Source organism: Heterocephalus glaber, unplaced genomic scaffold (assembly GCF_053883595.1).
Source record: "Heterocephalus glaber isolate CG9 unplaced genomic scaffold, H.glaber_assembly_v1.0 deba00000331, whole genome shotgun sequence".
NCBI classification, from domain to species: Eukaryota; Metazoa; Chordata; class Mammalia; order Rodentia; family Bathyergidae; genus Heterocephalus; species Heterocephalus glaber.
The window spans coordinates 35,698,194-35,715,244 of NW_028258142.1; the positions used below are offsets into that span (position 1 = coordinate 35,698,194).

Genomic DNA, 17,051 nt, shown 5'->3' on the forward strand with positions numbered 1-17,051 from the left:
TTTTCTAAAGCTAAATAAATTTTCTTATATTCATATCTTTATGAGAACCAATAAAATTTTATCAAAGACTAACTTTCAAGAATCATTGAATTGGCCAGTTTCTTTAGTGTGCAGTTGATTCGGGCACTTTTCCATATTTTATCTTACTTTGTTCCTTTATAGTTATATATCTTTCACAGTGGCAGTTGTTTTATTAACAGCTTCTGTGTTGTCCTCTTCTGAGTGTCTGAAGTTGAATTGTATGTGTGCTGGACTGAGAGAACACAGAGGGTTAAGGCTGGGGGTAGGGAGTGGAAATGAATGATCCACAGAGGAGGGGGTTGGTGTGCTTCAAGTAAAAGCCTCGGCAGTGGAAGACATTGGGTCTGTTTTTGAGGATTTGAGGAGTCAAAGCAGGAGTGAAGTAGAATTTATTCTATAAAATATTTGAACCATTGATGAGGCAACCCACTTTCTGGTTCCCCCTCTCTCTCTCTTAGACAGAAGCTATCTTTCTCTCAATAAATTTTTCCTATTCTTAAAAATTATATTGATATAAGTTTTGGTATCTTTGTAAGAAAATAACTCTGTTTAACTGAAGGAGAATTCTTCAGGAAAAACCTGAGATTCTTTTAAAAAAATTTTTAGATTAGTACTTTTGTGTAATATGTAATGTTTACATTCCTTGTGGGAAGTTGGTACACGTATGTAACACATCTTAATTCCTTTCTTCATCTCCTTTCCTTTCCCTCCTTCCATTCCTCCCCATCCTTTGATCCCCAGCTCTCTTTTTTGGGTATATATTTGTAGTGCATAATATCCCTTGGGTGGAGTTGATGCATGTATATAATACACCCTCATTCCTTTTTTTCATCCTTATTCCCCCATCCCATCCTTTGACCCTCCTCCCCTTTGAGAATGAGCTGTCTCTTTACTTCCTGTTGCAAAACCTAAGACTCTTCAATGGTTTTTTGACAAATTTTTTTTCTTCCCTCTCAGGTCCAATTGAGAATTTTGAGTTAAGTTATAATATTAAGTGTAATCCTCTCTTCCTCATATGTGTTTATAATAAGATACCTGTAAGGAAGCATGCAGGGAAAAAGAAATCTGTTGACCTCCTCAATTTTTGTTAGTTTGAAGGCATGTATAAAAATGAAGCAATAAGCCAACAGCTACATATTTTACGGAAAGAAGTGAAGCAGTTGCAAGCAGAAGCTTCCAAGCCACCTTCACTTAATATTGTGGAAGCTGCTGTGCATGCAGAAAATTTGATCACGTAAGTTTTGACAGTATTATAATTTGAAATACTATTTTGTTACATTAATAGTAATTGTACATATTACTACACTTCCCCTCTATCTCAGACATCCACTAATTATATTAGTACAAAAATCAGCAAACTATGGCTTTTGGTCCAAATTTGACCTGCTGCCTATTTTTATAAACACAATTTTATTGGATCACAACCATCTCCATTATTTATAATGTCTGTGGCTAAAGTTTCAATGACAGAGTTGACTGTTAGTGACAGACAGTCGTAACAAAGCTTAAAATATTTACTGTCTGGCCCTTTGCAGTGAAAAGTTTGGCAGCTGTGATGGTGTGTGGAGGGGTGTTGAATCATTTTTTGGGTTGAGCTGGGGGACTTGGGATGGAAGAGCAGATCGGGAGAACCACAGGTTGATATTTCTGTCACTGGGAAAGTCACTCAAAAAAGTGTGAGAATTAAAAGGGACATCTTTATTCTAGGTTTTTATTGTTAAAACAAAAATCTTTTCTTCAACCTCAGCTAATGTTTTAAATTTTAAAATTTAGAGATATGAGCATTCTTGTGTTTAAAAATATGTATTATATGAGAAATATAAAAAGTTAAATAACTGAATTACATAGAAAATGTAAAAAATTTTAATAAGTGTAAGAATATTAATCCTTATAACATAGCTGATTTTTGTTTTTCCTGGAGGAACATAAAATCATTACTGTTTGTTGAAAGTGAATTGGTGAATAAAGTTGGAAGATACACTTTTACCATATGAAATATTTCTAAAGTGATATTTGCATAGGGCTCTGAGGACTCTTTAACAAATACGTATTGTCTGAAAAATGTAGGGCATCAAAGGAACACCTATGAATATAGGTTCTTTCACTGTAGACCAATACTTTATCCATGTTTTCCCACAGGGCCTTAGTGAATGCCTACAAGTTGCAGCCAACACCTGGGATTCAGAAAGTTGGCATTGGCCTTTTCTTTACTGTTGTAGAATATGTCAGTGATGAAACGCAGCGCTACCCTCCCACAAGACAGTTCTTTACTTCATGCATTGAGATCTTGGGACAGGTAAGGTTATTCTGTGTTGTTAGTCTTGTTCAAATACAATTAGTTTCTGCAGTGTCTTTATTGACTTCAGAATTCTATTGTAGGTTAAGGTCTTGTCTAAGTCAGAGCCTCTTGGAATTGTTGGCTTCTTAACATATAATTAGAATTTTTAGTATAGAATGCTGCTTTTCTTTCAAGAGACACTAAATTATCTGTATTTAGAAGTCTGGAGAGACATCAAGATTCTGTCATATATTCTTGGCATTAATAATATTACCAAAGCACTTTATTGTTTTTAAATACTTCTAGTGCATTATAATTCATCCTCATAATGACTAGTTTATACCATTTCCATCTTTTTTTTCTACTTGTTAGTCTTTATTTACACTTTCAGTTTCTCACACTAGAGAGACTATTCAGTATTTATACATGTATGTCCTATTTATTTCACTTAAGAGTATCACCTCAGTGTCCATACATTTAGGTATAAATGTCTCTAATTTCTCATTTTTTATGGCTGAGTAGTACTCCATTTTATAAAAAAAAAACACATTTTCTTTATCCAGTCTCCAGTTGATGGGCATGTGGGCTGTTTCCAAGTTACCATTTCCATCTTAAAGATGAGAAAACTGGTCTCTAGAAGATGGAGTGATAGAAATTAGTCCAACATTTTAATCTCTTAAAAATTGTGTAGTACAGTTAACTCATAATTATCTATATATGGCTTGTCCAAATAGATTATACAGAGTTTTTTATGTTATTTACATTGAAAGTGATAGGCTTATCTATGTTAATTTTGTATGTTTCTTGATTGTTTCATATTTTCATTTAGAAAAATCTCACCTTTCTTAGTACCCCTTAAAACTTGTTTGCTTATGTAAAGGTTGTGGAGGGGAAGAATTTGGTGACATTTTCCCTCATTTTTTCAAGGTGTTTATCAGTGGCACCAAATCAGAATGTAGAAAGTTACTTCAGACCATTCTGAAGAATAGAAGGCTCTGCTCTCTTTTGTCTCCTTTCTTCACTCCCAATGCTGCACCTGCGGAGTTCATACAGCTGTATGAGAAAGTGGTGAAGTTCCTAAGTGAGGACAATAGTGACATGATTTTTATGCTGCTAACCAAGGTAAGAGGTGATTCAATCCTGATGCTGTGAAACAGAGAACACAAAAGTGATTGTTGCTTCCCACACCATAAAAATGGAAGGACCCCTGAGGTTTGGTTCCAGATGACCATAGGCTAAAAGGCCTTTTTTATTTTTGCATAATCTTCAGGCAGCCTGACTCACCCCACAGGGTTCCTTTTTTGGGCATAGAACTCTGGTTGTATTGTATGACCATAATCCACATAGTATAAAGAGGACCTCCTTCCCAAGCCCTCTTTTAAAACTTAGTACAGATTTGAAAATATTCATAATAGTAGTTTAATCCATCCTTCTTTTAATTTTATCTGAATTTGTACCTAAATTATGTTTGATAAATGAATTGTAATGTCAGGTCTCTTACATTTAGAATAAGCCAGATATAAACAGATTATCCTAATTTTAAGTAGAATACTCTGTGAGAGTAGCCAGTGGATTTATTTAACCAATTGAAAATTTCAGAGCCTTACTATTTTACCTTCCGTTATATTTATCTGATACTTAAGAAGCAATAAGATCTTGGCATTTTTTAGAGCCTAGAAATTGATCTCAGTCTATAATAGAGGAGAACATGTTTTATACTTTGGAATTCTGGAGTGTAATACAACAGTCTGAATTTTTATTAACTGAGGCAGGAAAATGATGCAGCTCAAAAACATGGCTGCTTGGTTTTGGTGCTGTGACCAGTGAGGGCGAACTGTAAGTTCTGATCTGGGGCTTGGAGAGGAACCTTATTAGGTAGAAATATGTATATCTTTCAGTAACAGAATAAAATTATGAAACAATAAAGAATGGTCAGTGGGTCAGGGATTTAGCTCAATGACGCTACACCTGCCTTGGAAGCAAGGCAAGGTCCTAAGTTTGATCCCTGGTACCAAAAAAAAAAAAGAATGATTAGTAAGATTTTTATATTACAAAAACAAGCCTCTGGAACCCCAGACAGTCAATTAGAGATGGTTGCATAATGGTGCCAATTAGTGAACTTCTTATATTCTTCCCTGTGCTGGTGCATGCGTTTTAGTTTCTGTTTTTATAGATTGTTAAATGTGAAGTAATCTTTGACTTTTGAACTAAATTTGCACAGACCTCTCTACTTCACTTAATTTTCTAGTGTAAATAAAACTGCTTCTTGTTTCTTTTTCTTTTTAGTTCGATCTTAAGCAATGGTTAAACACCACTAAACCTCCTCTGTCTGATCGTACCAGGCTTTTGGAGTCCATTCATTTGGCACTTACTGCCTGGGGCCTGGAACCAGATGAAGATATTTTGATGCCATTTAATCTTTTCTGTAAGCACTGGACTTACCTTCTTCTCTACCAATTCCCTGACCAGTATAGTGACATTCTCAGGCTGCTGATGCAAAGTAAGTGTCTTCATTTAATTTTGGCTAAGTAATTACAGGGAATATTTAATGTCATATTTACCACTCTAAAGCTATCGTCCAGAATTATATACAATAATACAAGAGTTAGAAATCACTAATCCTCACCTAAAGAACTTGATGAACAATGCCCCAATGTTGACATTTGTAAGAATGGTCAGTAATGGTCCTGAATGCTAGAATGGGCCCTGATTGGGCAAGACAGCACTTATCCTGCTGTCCACATCCTGCCGTCACCTTTTTAACCTTAACTTTGCAGCTGTCTTGAAGTGGAGTAAGGGCCTGCTTTCTGTACAGACAACAGATTTGGCAAGGAGAGAGAAGATATCTTTACTGTGCCAGTAGGTTTATCTGTAGTTCCAAATGGTGGATAAACTTTGTATCATGCCCCTCCCACACACGTAATTTTTTTTGCTTGTTTTTTGCATATGTATTTTGTCTGGTATAATGGACTAATTTACAACATTAAATTTTCCACATTCCCACTATTTCTGTCCTCAGCTTTCTGCAATTTTCCATAGGAGTGTTGGAAGATTAGAGGAAGAATAAAGTGTCCAGGGCTTTTTTTATTTTTGGAATTTCATTAGGCTATAATTTTATTGAACTTTGGACAGTGAGATAGTATTTACTATTTTCCATGCCAACTTCCTACTGTTTATAGATGTAATGGAAAACTTAGTTTTGCTTTATACCAAGTCTCTTATTACTTAATAGAAATTATTTAATGGCTAAGTTAATGATCCATTGTGTTAGGTCAGCCGAAGGATCCTGAAATGTATAGTCTCTCATTTTCAAAGCACTTCAAGCTTTAATTATTTCCTACAAAGACAAGTTGTAGAGTAGGTAGAGGATGGTGGTAGGGAAATACATTTGTACAAGTTTTTCTTTTGTACAAATTTTAATGAACATGTATGTAGCTAATATTCTACAATTTCAAAATTTGATCAAATGTGTATTGTGGATTCTTCCCTGAAGCTATTTGAAGAGATTGTAAGCTACCTTTGTAGGCTACCATTGACTTGTATTTAGCAGAAAATGTTAACTTACCTGGAAAAGAAATTCAGTTAAAGGCTGAAGAATAACAATATTGTACCTCAGGCCGGGGATTTAGCTTAGTGGTTTCGCTCCCTGGTGTGCAAGCACAAGGACCCAAGTTTATTCCCTGTACCAAAAAAAAAAAAAAGAGAAACAATATTGTACCTCTTAGATTCTGTGACTTATACCCTCCTGGCTTCTCTTCCCTACCCTACTGCCATGTTGGTATTCCCAGGATTCTATCCTTAGTCTTTCCACCTAGTCATTCTCTGTGAATGAACCTGTTTTCCCTGACATCTCTGCTATCTTGTAGGACTACATGACTCCCACACCAGTAGCTTGATTCCAGTCCTCTGCCTTGTGATCTAGACCATAGTAATCATTGGACATTTCACTGTCCCCTAGATGCCTCCCACCTCACATATTGCAGTTGGCCTCATAATCTTCCTCTCAGACCTGTTCCTGTGGACCTATATTATGCTGTTTGACTCATATGCCCTGTCTGGTTGGAAAGCACTTTAGGGGAGGTATTGTTCTATCCTGTGGCATGTGAGGTTTATAAGTAGTGGAGTTGGGTCTACTTGGGATTGCCAGCTGATGATCTCCACATGCTACCTCTGGGTCTTGGTTTAGGTTTTGCCTTTGGTAAGAGTAGAATTTTTGAACTAATAGGATACTTCTTCCCAAGAGGCTGGATTCTGGAGTTGTATTCTGTACCTATATCCCTTGTCCTTTTACTGTTATTTCTCTTATACTCATAGGTAATCCGTTACCTTCCAGCTAGAAAAGTGATACCTTTCTCATTCTTCAGGCAGCATTGGAGGTTAGCCTTCCCACCTGACTAGCTCTAGTGGCTTTGGCAGAGCTCACTTTCAACCCAGTTTACCAGAAACAAGGAAAGTGAAATATTTACCTGGTCAGTTCTTTTATGGGTTCTCTTTACTTTGGTCTTCTTACCCAAGGTACTCCCATGAGTTTGGTTTGGATTTGTGTGTAATTATTACGTGTTGAATCGTGTTCTTTGATTCAAGTAGAAAAATTTAGTTTGGGAAAGATTACTGACTTGCTCTCTCTGTCCTTGGTCCCTAGGCTCTGCAGAGCAGCTGCTGAGCCCTGAGTGTTGGAAAGCAACTCTAAGAGCCCTGGGCTGCTGCACCCCGAGCTTCCAGAAGGAGGCAGCTTCTGCCAAGAGGGTCATGCTTCAGGGCACTTCAGATGCTCTCTTGTCAGACAAACAGGTGCATAACTTTTGGGTTCTAATGTATTTGTATGTTTCCATTTCCCTTTCTGTTTGTGTTTAAACAGAACACATTTAAAAGTATTTTTAAAAGCTACTTTTGGATAATACTCTATTCACAAAGCTACTTTTTGTGCATTATCTTTAAGAGCCCTGTAATTTTCTTTGTCAGTCTTTTGCTACCCTCATATCCCCTTTGTCTGGATTGCTTTTTTTTTTTAATAATCCTGAGTCTATTTCTTGCCTGAATGTCCAAGATAAGGCCTGGGGATCCACCTGAGTAAATCTTCCATGCCCACTTCAGCCCATCCAACTTACCTAAGACCACTGCTGTGTCTCTCAGAACCCCGAGTTTACCAGTTTTACCTCCTATGGGTTCATATGAGGATTTATTTGAAGGTTCTACGGCTCTAGAAAAGGAGTTTTAAACCTGCTGATTTATTTTTCATGTTTTTTGTCTTTATAGCTCTTAAAGGAGAAGGGGAGAAAGAGTGTAGAGGGGAGGGTGCATGATTAAGGCACAGTGTATACATATATGGGAATGTCACATGAAACTTATTAATTTTGACAATTAATATTTATTAATTTAAAAAAGTCAAAGGCCTGCCATATTCTTATCACAGTCTTTCATACTGTGCTAAAAGTAGAGAGCCAGTAAGCATTTTTGGATTGGTTATCTCTTCCAGGTAATGGAGACCATACAGTGGCTTTCAGACTTTTTCTATAAGCTTCGGTTATCCAAGTTGGACTTTAAAAGCTTTGGTTTATTTTCAAAATGGAATCCTTACATGGCTCATGTGAAGACACTCTTGGGCTACCTTGTCAAGAGGCTGATTGACTCAGAAATGGCCTCCTTGGCCCAAGACCCATCTGCCAGTCACAAAGCAGGTAGCACATTTCTGTTGTAACATGGAACAGGGTGTTTTGCTTTCCCATTAGGAGAGATTTGAATAGACATATGACAAGATTTATATCAAGTGTCAAGGAAAGGAAATAGAAAATATATAGTACGGATGCAAGTTCACATATGTGTTGTGGCTTTATTCATTACTTAGTGAATACAGGATGCTTGCTACAGCTCATCTCTGCCCTTCCTTTGTACGGTGTGGTTCAAAGAATCTTCCTACTTTTATGTACCTAGCTAAGTAAAAGGTTCTGAATATTAAGCATTTATCTTAGAAATAATGTTATAAAATTACCTATGACATTGTGTAGTGATAAATAAAAATACTTTAACTCAGATTTATTACAGCAAATGAAAATACAAACATACTTATCATAGGTATGTTGTTTGTTTATTAACATAGGTTTATGAGTATATAAGAAGTAGATTTTTTATATTATCAATGGTACTGACAAAAGATGAACTTGTTTCTTGTCTCTAAAAATTTTGCTGTTTCAGTGCTGAGATCCTTACATTCGGTAATCATCCAGCTCTTTAAGCCGTGGATCCTGGTTTTAGAGGACAATGAAAGGTAATTGTTTTTCAGATATTTGAATTTCTTTGACATTGATTTACTTAAAGTTCTAATGATTTTTGGTAAAGGTAGTGAGTTCACAGATACAATTTTTGGTGACAGGTCATATCTACATTTAGAAAGTGCTTGTTTACAAAACTGAAGACATTTTCTATTTATGAAATTATTAAGCTGGGTGCATAGTGGTATCTTGATATTAATTTTAGAACAAAATGGAACATTCATTTCCAGTTTTCCATAATAAAGAAGTTGAATGCTTTTGTTACTTGATTTCAGAAAAACAGGTGCTGTTCTCCTGAGGTCTTTGTGAGGTTTTGATAATGTAACACTACAAATTAGGAGTCTCACTTAATTTTCCCCTCTAGCTCAATTATTTTGAGGAACTAAGTAACTATCAAATTGTTGGGTGGAAAATAACCTTTTAAACATGAAACTGTGTAATTAAATGAAAACATTATTTCATGAGTACTTAAAATACTTAGGGCTATAGAGCTGTCTAAATACACTGAGTTGCCTAATGAGTGTTTTTTCTCTGAAATTATACAAAGAAAAACTGGTGAACCTATCAAGAATTTTATAAAAATTACAAGAGTGGTAGAAATCAGATTTTATAAGGTGTTTCCAGAAATAGTAATTTTAAGGCTCAAAGAACGTGAATATGTTACTCGTCTCTCAGCGGATTGTTCAGTGCCAAAGCTGAGACCAAAGCTTAGGTCTTTGACTACTCTTTCAAGACTTTGCGTAAACCCATGCTGCTTCAAGAGCATGTTAGGGAAAATATGAAAGGTTCTGGATCTTTGCATTTAGTAGAGGGCTTTCCTTGAACAAGGTACAAATTTCAGCATTTTGTAGTGACTGCAGATTGATCACAGCACAGGGTGCTTATTTATTTACAAGGAAAATTAATGGAACTTATTTTGATATTGGATTTAGTAGACCAGATTCAAAAATTAAATTTTCATGTAAAGAATTTCTTTGATCATTTCTTGTCTGTTAAGTTTTTTCCCATCTTGTTACATAGGATTTATTTAATTATTTATTTATTTTGGGCTTTGGGTAGAGAAAATTGTTGAAGATACTGTAAGGTGTTTTTGTAAGTCATTTGAAATGTAACCAAGGTGTTCAAGGGTATAAACTGGATGTACAAAGATGTTAATTTCAGGTTATTTAAGTAGTAGTCTTTGAAACTTAATTGCACTGGAACAAAGGGTAGGAAAGAGAGGAAATAAAATTATATGCTTGATGTTACATGATACAGTTTGCCTCCAGGAATTTAAAGCCTTTGAAGTGGTCTAAATGTGTATTAGGGCTACATAATACAGTGCTTTCTGGAACCTAGGCCTGCCCTAGACTCTGGTAACTAAAGTGAGTTAATCATGGGAACTTCAATTTCTAAGCATGTTTTTTTCTTTAAAGCAGTCAGCAGTGGCATTACCCCTGGCTGGAGAGTGATGCTGTGGTGGCCTCCAGCATTGTGCAGTTGTTCACCGACTGTGTCAACTCACTGCACGAGAATTTTAAAGGTAGAGAAATGCAGTTATGACTCTGGTTAATATTCATTTTTTTCTTAAATCTTTCAGTCATGAGTGTATCTTTGTTTTCCTATTTTATTTAATTTTATTTTAGTTGGTAGACAGTTACCTGTGATTGAAGAAAGGTTGCTAATACAATTATTCACTGAGTTTGTAACCTCTTATCTTTTTTGTGAAGTTACTCTACATTTATCAGGTATGGAAGAATTATACCTCTTCGCTCTTCAGATATTGCCCACCCCTAATTTTCTGAGGAACTTCCCTGTTGCTTTTTATAGTGGCTGTCCCAATTTATATTGTCACCAACAATGTGTAAGAGTTCCCTTTTCTCTGAATCCTCTCCAGCACTTATCTTGTGTAATGATCAGTGATGCTGAGTACTCTTTGAAGTACTTACTGACCACTTGTGTATATATATTTATATTTTTTCCTCTTGGGTACTGGGGATAGAACTCAGAGACACTCTGCCACTGAGCTCCATTGCCAGCCCTTTTTGCGTTTTACTTTAAGTTAGGGTTTCACCAAGTTTCCCAGGCTGGCCTCGAGCTTTTAATCTTCCTGCCTCATTTTCCTGAATAGCCAGGATTATAGGCATGTACCACCATGCCTGTAGTTTTTTTGCCTTGTCATTTTTTGAGAAATGTCTAGGGCCGGGGATTTAGCTCAGTGGTGCTGCTGCCTGCCCCATAAGCACAAGGATCTGAGTTCGATCCCCAGAACCAAAAAAAAGAGAGAAATGTCTAGATCATTTACTCTTGAGGAATACTGGGTTGCTCCAAGGTGCTAAATGAATGAAGCGCTAAATGCATGAGACAGTACATGCTTCAGGCAGTGGTGTATAGAAATGTATTTGAGTTAAAAAGCCATATATTTAGAAGTTTTTAAGGAAAGCTGATTACTGCTACTTATCAACTGTTCCGTACCTTCTGCTCATCAAAGTTGCCCAAGTAAAGTATTTAACTTTATCAATCTGCCACTGTTCCCCCTTCCCTGCACATGAAAATCCTGGAAATTGAGTAAATGTTGAGAACTTTAGATTTTAAACTTTTAGTTCAAATTTCTCTCTCTCTCTCTCTCTCTCTCTTTCTTTCTTTCTTTCTATCCTTTCTTTCTTTCATCGAACTCAGGACCTTGCGCTTGTGAGGCAGGTGGCAGAACCACTGAGCTAATCCCTGGCCCAATAGCTTCATTTTAAAAAAACAAATCTTTCTGGGTGTGGTGGCACACACCTGTTATCCCAGCACTCAAGAGGCTGAGGCAGGAGAATCACTACACATTCAGGGCCAGCCTGGGGAACATAATGAGACCCTGTCTCGAAAAAAATCTATCCATCCATCCATAACAAATATACGAACCAATGGCTTTCATATACATACTCATTTTCTTTTAAAATTCCAGACTTGCTGTCGCCAGGCAATGAAGGAGCCCTTCGGCTGCACCTGATGCATTACTGTGAGGCATGTACAGCACCCAAAATGCCAGAGTTCATTCTGTATGCTTTTCATAGTGCCTACCGGAAGCTCCAGTGGAAAGATCTGCATCCTGACCATCTGCTCATGGAAGCCTTCTTCAAAGTGAGCCCTTCACCCTCTTGTCACAGCCTAGAGACCTGCTTCTAGGGAGCAGTCTGTTCACCCTGGTTGTTCTGCATGGGGACAACCTGTGCCAAATTGGGCTGTGTGCACATTCCATGCCACCTCAGTGGTACTTGGGGATTGCAGCAGGCCGTGGAAATAACTTCATTGTGTTTGTTAATGGATGATTGGGAAACACCTTACCAATTTCAAAACCCAGAGAAAGATTTTGTCTTTACTTTATATTTTTGTTCTTTTTTATTAGTATATCTTTGTAATACATAGTAATTACATTCATCTTGGGGAATTGTTACATATACATATCACATCTTAATCATTTTCACTTGGCTTTCCCTTGCCCACCTTCCAATCCCCTCCCGTTTCCTATCATCTGTCCTTTATTTTGCTCTTTAAATTACTTATATTTTGGGTTTCTCATATAAGAGAAACTATGCACTTCTTAACTTCTGTGTCTCATTTATTTCACTTAGCATTATGGTCTAAGATTTTGTCTTTAAAAGGTCAGTCATTGCCTAGACTTTAGTAATAATGTTGTGTGGGTACATAGGTCATTGTGTGAGTACATTGTCTCGCTTAGTCTAGTGTCATTTGAGCTACTTGTTAAATGTTCTACTAAAGCAAAAATGTGAATTGGTACCCAAGCCATTAGTTTCTTTTAGCAGTTATATGAGTGAAAAATTAGATTATAGGCAATAAAATACATTGTAACAAATAATGCATTGTGATTATAGAAGGCACTAAAATGATCTGAAAAAAGTGCCAATAAGTATACGTGTGAGTCTTCAGTAGAAGCGATCCTTACAAAAAAAGACATTGCAGTCAGGCATTTGGAGCTGGTTTTGTCGTTCTTAGTTTCTATTTTAAAAATTCTCAGTAATTGTTGCTTAGAGTTGTACAATAGTTTCACTTCATTTGTTGATTAGTCATCAGTTGATTTGTGTTCAGTCTTAATGTCATATTTATTATTGAGACACCTTAAATGTTTTAATTGATACAGATCTACAGTTATTTATGATGATTAATAAAACGTACTAAAGCTTTTTAAGTGCTTTAGGGAAACCTCACCCAGTGCTGCTCTTATAACCACTCCTCTGTAGCCAAGCTCAAGGGAAGCTGAGAGCACTTGTTTTAGAGAAATATAAAATTTCATAGTGTTTTTATAGCTTGGCTTACTAGATGAGGCAGGCACTAAGTAGATATTTAATTACCATTATAAAAATGAAACCTGGCTTAAAGAGCTGTAAGATTTGGGTTTCTACTAAGTAAGAAGGTGACCTTCACTCTAAGACTGATTAAATAGTGATTAAGACTGATTAATAGTGAATTGGTCTGGCAAGTGATGCTATAGACCCTGTCTCTACAGATTTTATACTAATGATGGATGCCTCTGACCTGCCCAAAGCTTGGAATCTTTTAAATTTTTTGTGCCTTGTTGGTATAATATACATACAATGGTACTTTGGTTCATGAACTTTATTCTTTCCACAATTCTGGTCACAATCCAGATTGGATGAGAACTGAGTCAAATTCAGTGGTCAAGTTCAATGTTGACCTTATGGGGAAATTTGATTCGGTTCTCATCCAATTTGGTTTGCAACAAGAATTGTGGAGCCAGGCGTCATGGTACATGCCTGTAATTCCAGCAGTTGGGAGGCTGAAGCAGGAGGATTGCCACAAGTTTGAGACCAGCCTGGGCTACACAATGAGTTCAAGGCCAGTCTGAACTACATACCGAGACCCTTTCTCAAAAAAAATTGTGGAAAGAATTAAGTTCATGAACTAAGGTGTGTGTATATATATGTACGTATATATACGTATACATACGTACATATATGTATGTATGTATATACGTATACATACGTACATATATATGTACGTATATATAATTTTTTGACAAAGCTGAGGGTGAGAATAGAGAACAGATTTTAAAGGAGGATGAAAAATCATTTTCTACGAGGGAAGAGAATTAGTAGCAATATAATATAGTAAGAGGAAGACGTGAATTGTCACCAAATTCCATTGTAATTTTGTAAGCATAGTACAAAATTTTCATCTTTTTTTTTTGGTACCAGGGATCGAACTCAGGACCTTGTGCTTGCCAGGCAGGCGCAGCCCCTCTGAGCTATATCCCCAGTCCATTAATCTCCATTTTTAAAGGAAAAATTTATGACTTAGCCATGTTTTATTTTAAAGAAATTAGAAATACTGAAATAAGCTTATAAAATATAACTTGAAGATTGATTATATGTTTTATAGTATACACCCCCCCAAAAATCTCTTAACAGAGTTTAAGCACTGATGCAGTCATTAATAATAGAATGACATGGAAACATTTTTATAACATTACATTAAAAAAGTGGTTTAAATATTATACTAATGTACAGTTCTCCAAGTGAGGTCTCATGGACATCAAAATAAAGCTCCACTTTTGTCCTTTGCCAGCATACCTTAGGACTCTGGCACTCCTGCAGCTCAGTGATTCACTGTGGCAGGGAATCTCCACCTGGGTTGGGATTGGGGAAGGGTTTTCCTCTCTTATTTCGAATTATTGGAGCAGGTAACAAAATCCAAATGGGCTAGCTCAAAAATGTACACATACACTGAGCAAGGAAGGAAAGTTACAACAAATGTTTAAATCTCTGGAAGGATTATGAGGATATTTATAATCTGAGAAAATTTTTTTTATAAAATATAATTTATAAGACATTGATTTACACACATTTTCAAGATCTATTAAACGGCAAAAAACAAAACACTGACTTCCACAAATTTCCGTTTAGGTGGAACGAGGAAGCCCCAAGAGCTGTTTCTTGTTTTTTGGGTCTGTACTCTGTGAAGTCAATTGGGTTAGTGTGCTGTCTGATGCCTGGAGTCCCAGTCCCCAGCCTGAAACTCAGAGCATGATTGTCTGCCTTCTGTTCATGATGATTCTACTGGCAAAGGAAGTTCAGCTGGTAGACCAAACAGTAAGTTTGGGAGCTTGTTCTCAGACTTGGCGTCTTAGCTCCTCACTTTCTCCTAGGTTGTGGTTTTCATTTGTTTCCCCAGCACTTCTGTCAGTATGAATAGATGCTTGGAACATGAGATGTGCCTTTAGCTAGGCCCTGATTTCTCTTGGATAGCCCATTTCTGGGTCTAACTTGTGAAGAGAACCCCACAGAGTTAGAATATATTAATCAACTTTATTTTACATCTCAGTAATTCCTACTTTAATGTACTGTGTTCTTGAGGTCATTGTTGAATATACCACCAGAGCAGAATTCCCTTGAAAATTGGGTTCCGAATGTGCTTTCAGATCTTAATACTAATGTGTTTTTACTTCGATTTTAGTTATTGGTTCCCCTAATGCTAATAAGTTAAGTTAACTTACTTGACATCATCACTGTTCTGTCCTTATCATAGGCCAGCTTAGTGGTTCTTTCACAGACTAGAGACACATATTTCTGGGGAAAGTAGGGGCTCTGGAACTAAAATGGTCTAACAGTCTGTGTTTCATTTCTAGGATTCACCTTTACTTAGTCTCCTTGGACAAACTAGCTCACTTTCGTGGCACCTTGTGGATATTGTGTCATACCAGAGTGTATTAGGTTATTTCAGCAGCCATTACCCTCCATCCATCATCCTCGCAAAAGAACCTGCTGCTGAATTGATTGTGAAGCTCCTGAAAGTGGCTGCAGGCCTTTCCATTCATACTGAGGGCCAGAAACATCTTGTAAGTTGAGAGGGTGGTTAAAAAGGCAGGGGATGTTCTTTGGGACTGGAAGCCCCATAAGTGCTACTGAGGATAGTCTTGAACCTGCTGACTGCCCAGCAGAGAAAGCTAGGGGCTATGTGTCATTGTGAGTTTATATTGGCCTCTTGGACCCTTTTGTTTGATTCCCTTCTTTTGGTAAGACTTTACTTCCTAGAAGTATCACACGTTGATAAGATCAGAGTAGATTGAGGCAAGGCAGTAGGCTAACTAGTTTCATTATCTGAATGTCACAGCAGAGTGGCAGGGACAGTGATGATATGTGCTTTAGGTCTGACAGACTCAGATTTCAACTAACTGCCATTCTGACCTTGAGGAGGTCCTAGTTTTCTCTTCTGAATTGAAAATACCTTGCTTCAGAGTATGTTGTGAGGGTTGAGCACATAAGTTTTGTGAAAAGTTCCTGGCAAACAATCATTGTTTACTTAGTGTCATTATTAATGTAGTAAGGGGTGGGAGGAGTGTTCTGCATAACCTGGGAGAACAGGGGCTTTCATATCCCCCCAACACAGGTCCCCTGGCCCACCTGGATGAGGCCTTTGAGTGGCTTCTTGTTCTTTCCCCACTCATCCTTACCCAAGCGTCAGTGCAGTGCCATGTTCCCAGGATACACTCAGTTGACAGTCTTGCTTGGATTAACTTGAATGATCCTTTTTCTTTTTGTCAGGATATAGTTCCAAAATGCCAAGCTTTCACTCATCAGATGGTTCAGTTTCTCAGTGACCTGGAACAAAATGGAAAAATCACCTTTGCAGTCCTAGAGCAAGAAATATCTAAGCTCTTAGATGATATCATTGTCTTTAATCCACCTGGTAAGTGACCAGTGGGAAGTCATGTATTCATGCAGTGAATTTCTGCCATGTATGAGGCATTGTGGATGGGGAAGATGGGCAAGACCCTGTCATTCCTGTGTCCAGAGAAGCAGTGGTAGTCATAGCTCTTTGGACCCGGGACACTCAGATGCTGGGGGAAAGCATGAGTGTTAAGAACTTGAGGAGGGGTTGACCCTGGAAGATGCTGGCATGAGGTGACCTGGACTGAGGTTTGAGCAGGGTGCCTGGATTTGATGATGAGGGGTTAGTAGGAGACCTTTGAGAAAGCAGCCTTCTTAGCATTTGGTCTTAACTAGGAGAGTCTTTCAGAATTAGCTGTTGACTTGTCAGGATAGTTTATAGAGAGAGCACATCTGCTGCTAGGAGCTTGGTAGACTAGATATCCAGACTGCCTTTCCTGGGAAAAACAACCAAGAAGACTGGATAAAAAGTTTTTAAGAAACCAAAAAATAAACTTACAAATGGAATGGCAAAAGGATGTGTCAGAGACCAGAAACAAAGTGAAAGGATAAGCCTATAAAGGTAGATGAAGTACTGAGGTTGGCTTCATCTATACCTTCTGAGGACACTATGGGGAGCTGATGAGGCCCAGGGCCTGTCCCAGGTGGGAGCCTAAAAGGAGACTCCATGCATAAGCCACAGAGCTCTCACATCTTTACTGTAACAATGAGCCAAAAATCAGCATGCCCCTGTAAGAAGAGCACAGACAGTTACCTCTTCTCACCTTGATGTTGGACCAGCTGTCTGTGTGGCAGGGATTTATTTTGAAAATT

General features: G+C 37.4%; 1 protein-coding gene across 3 annotated transcripts in view; it reads left to right on the plus strand.

Moving 5' to 3' along the window:
- The window catches only part of Epg5 (ectopic P-granules 5 autophagy tethering factor), a 109,096-nt gene that overhangs the window by 81,445 nt on the left and 10,600 nt on the right, over nucleotides 1-17,051 (plus strand). For 2 of the 3 annotated variants that reach the window (XM_004855081.3, XM_013075929.3), the window contains 12 exons: nucleotides 1,113-1,255; nucleotides 2,161-2,317; nucleotides 3,227-3,421; nucleotides 4,586-4,799; nucleotides 6,942-7,090; nucleotides 7,776-7,977; nucleotides 8,492-8,564; nucleotides 9,984-10,090; nucleotides 11,498-11,673; nucleotides 14,475-14,660; nucleotides 15,197-15,406; nucleotides 16,113-16,257. In XM_004855081.3, the coding sequence (XP_004855138.1) occupies nucleotides 1,113-1,255; nucleotides 2,161-2,317; nucleotides 3,227-3,421; nucleotides 4,586-4,799; nucleotides 6,942-7,090; nucleotides 7,776-7,977; nucleotides 8,492-8,564; nucleotides 9,984-10,090; nucleotides 11,498-11,673; nucleotides 14,475-14,660; nucleotides 15,197-15,406; nucleotides 16,113-16,257 (1,957 nt within the window). The remainder of the gene's footprint in view (nucleotides 1-1,112; nucleotides 1,256-2,160; nucleotides 2,318-3,226; nucleotides 3,422-4,585; nucleotides 4,800-6,941; nucleotides 7,091-7,775; nucleotides 7,978-8,491; nucleotides 8,565-9,983; nucleotides 10,091-11,497; nucleotides 11,674-14,474; nucleotides 14,661-15,196; nucleotides 15,407-16,112; nucleotides 16,258-17,051) is intronic. The other variant, XM_013075928.3, reaches the window with a different exon arrangement.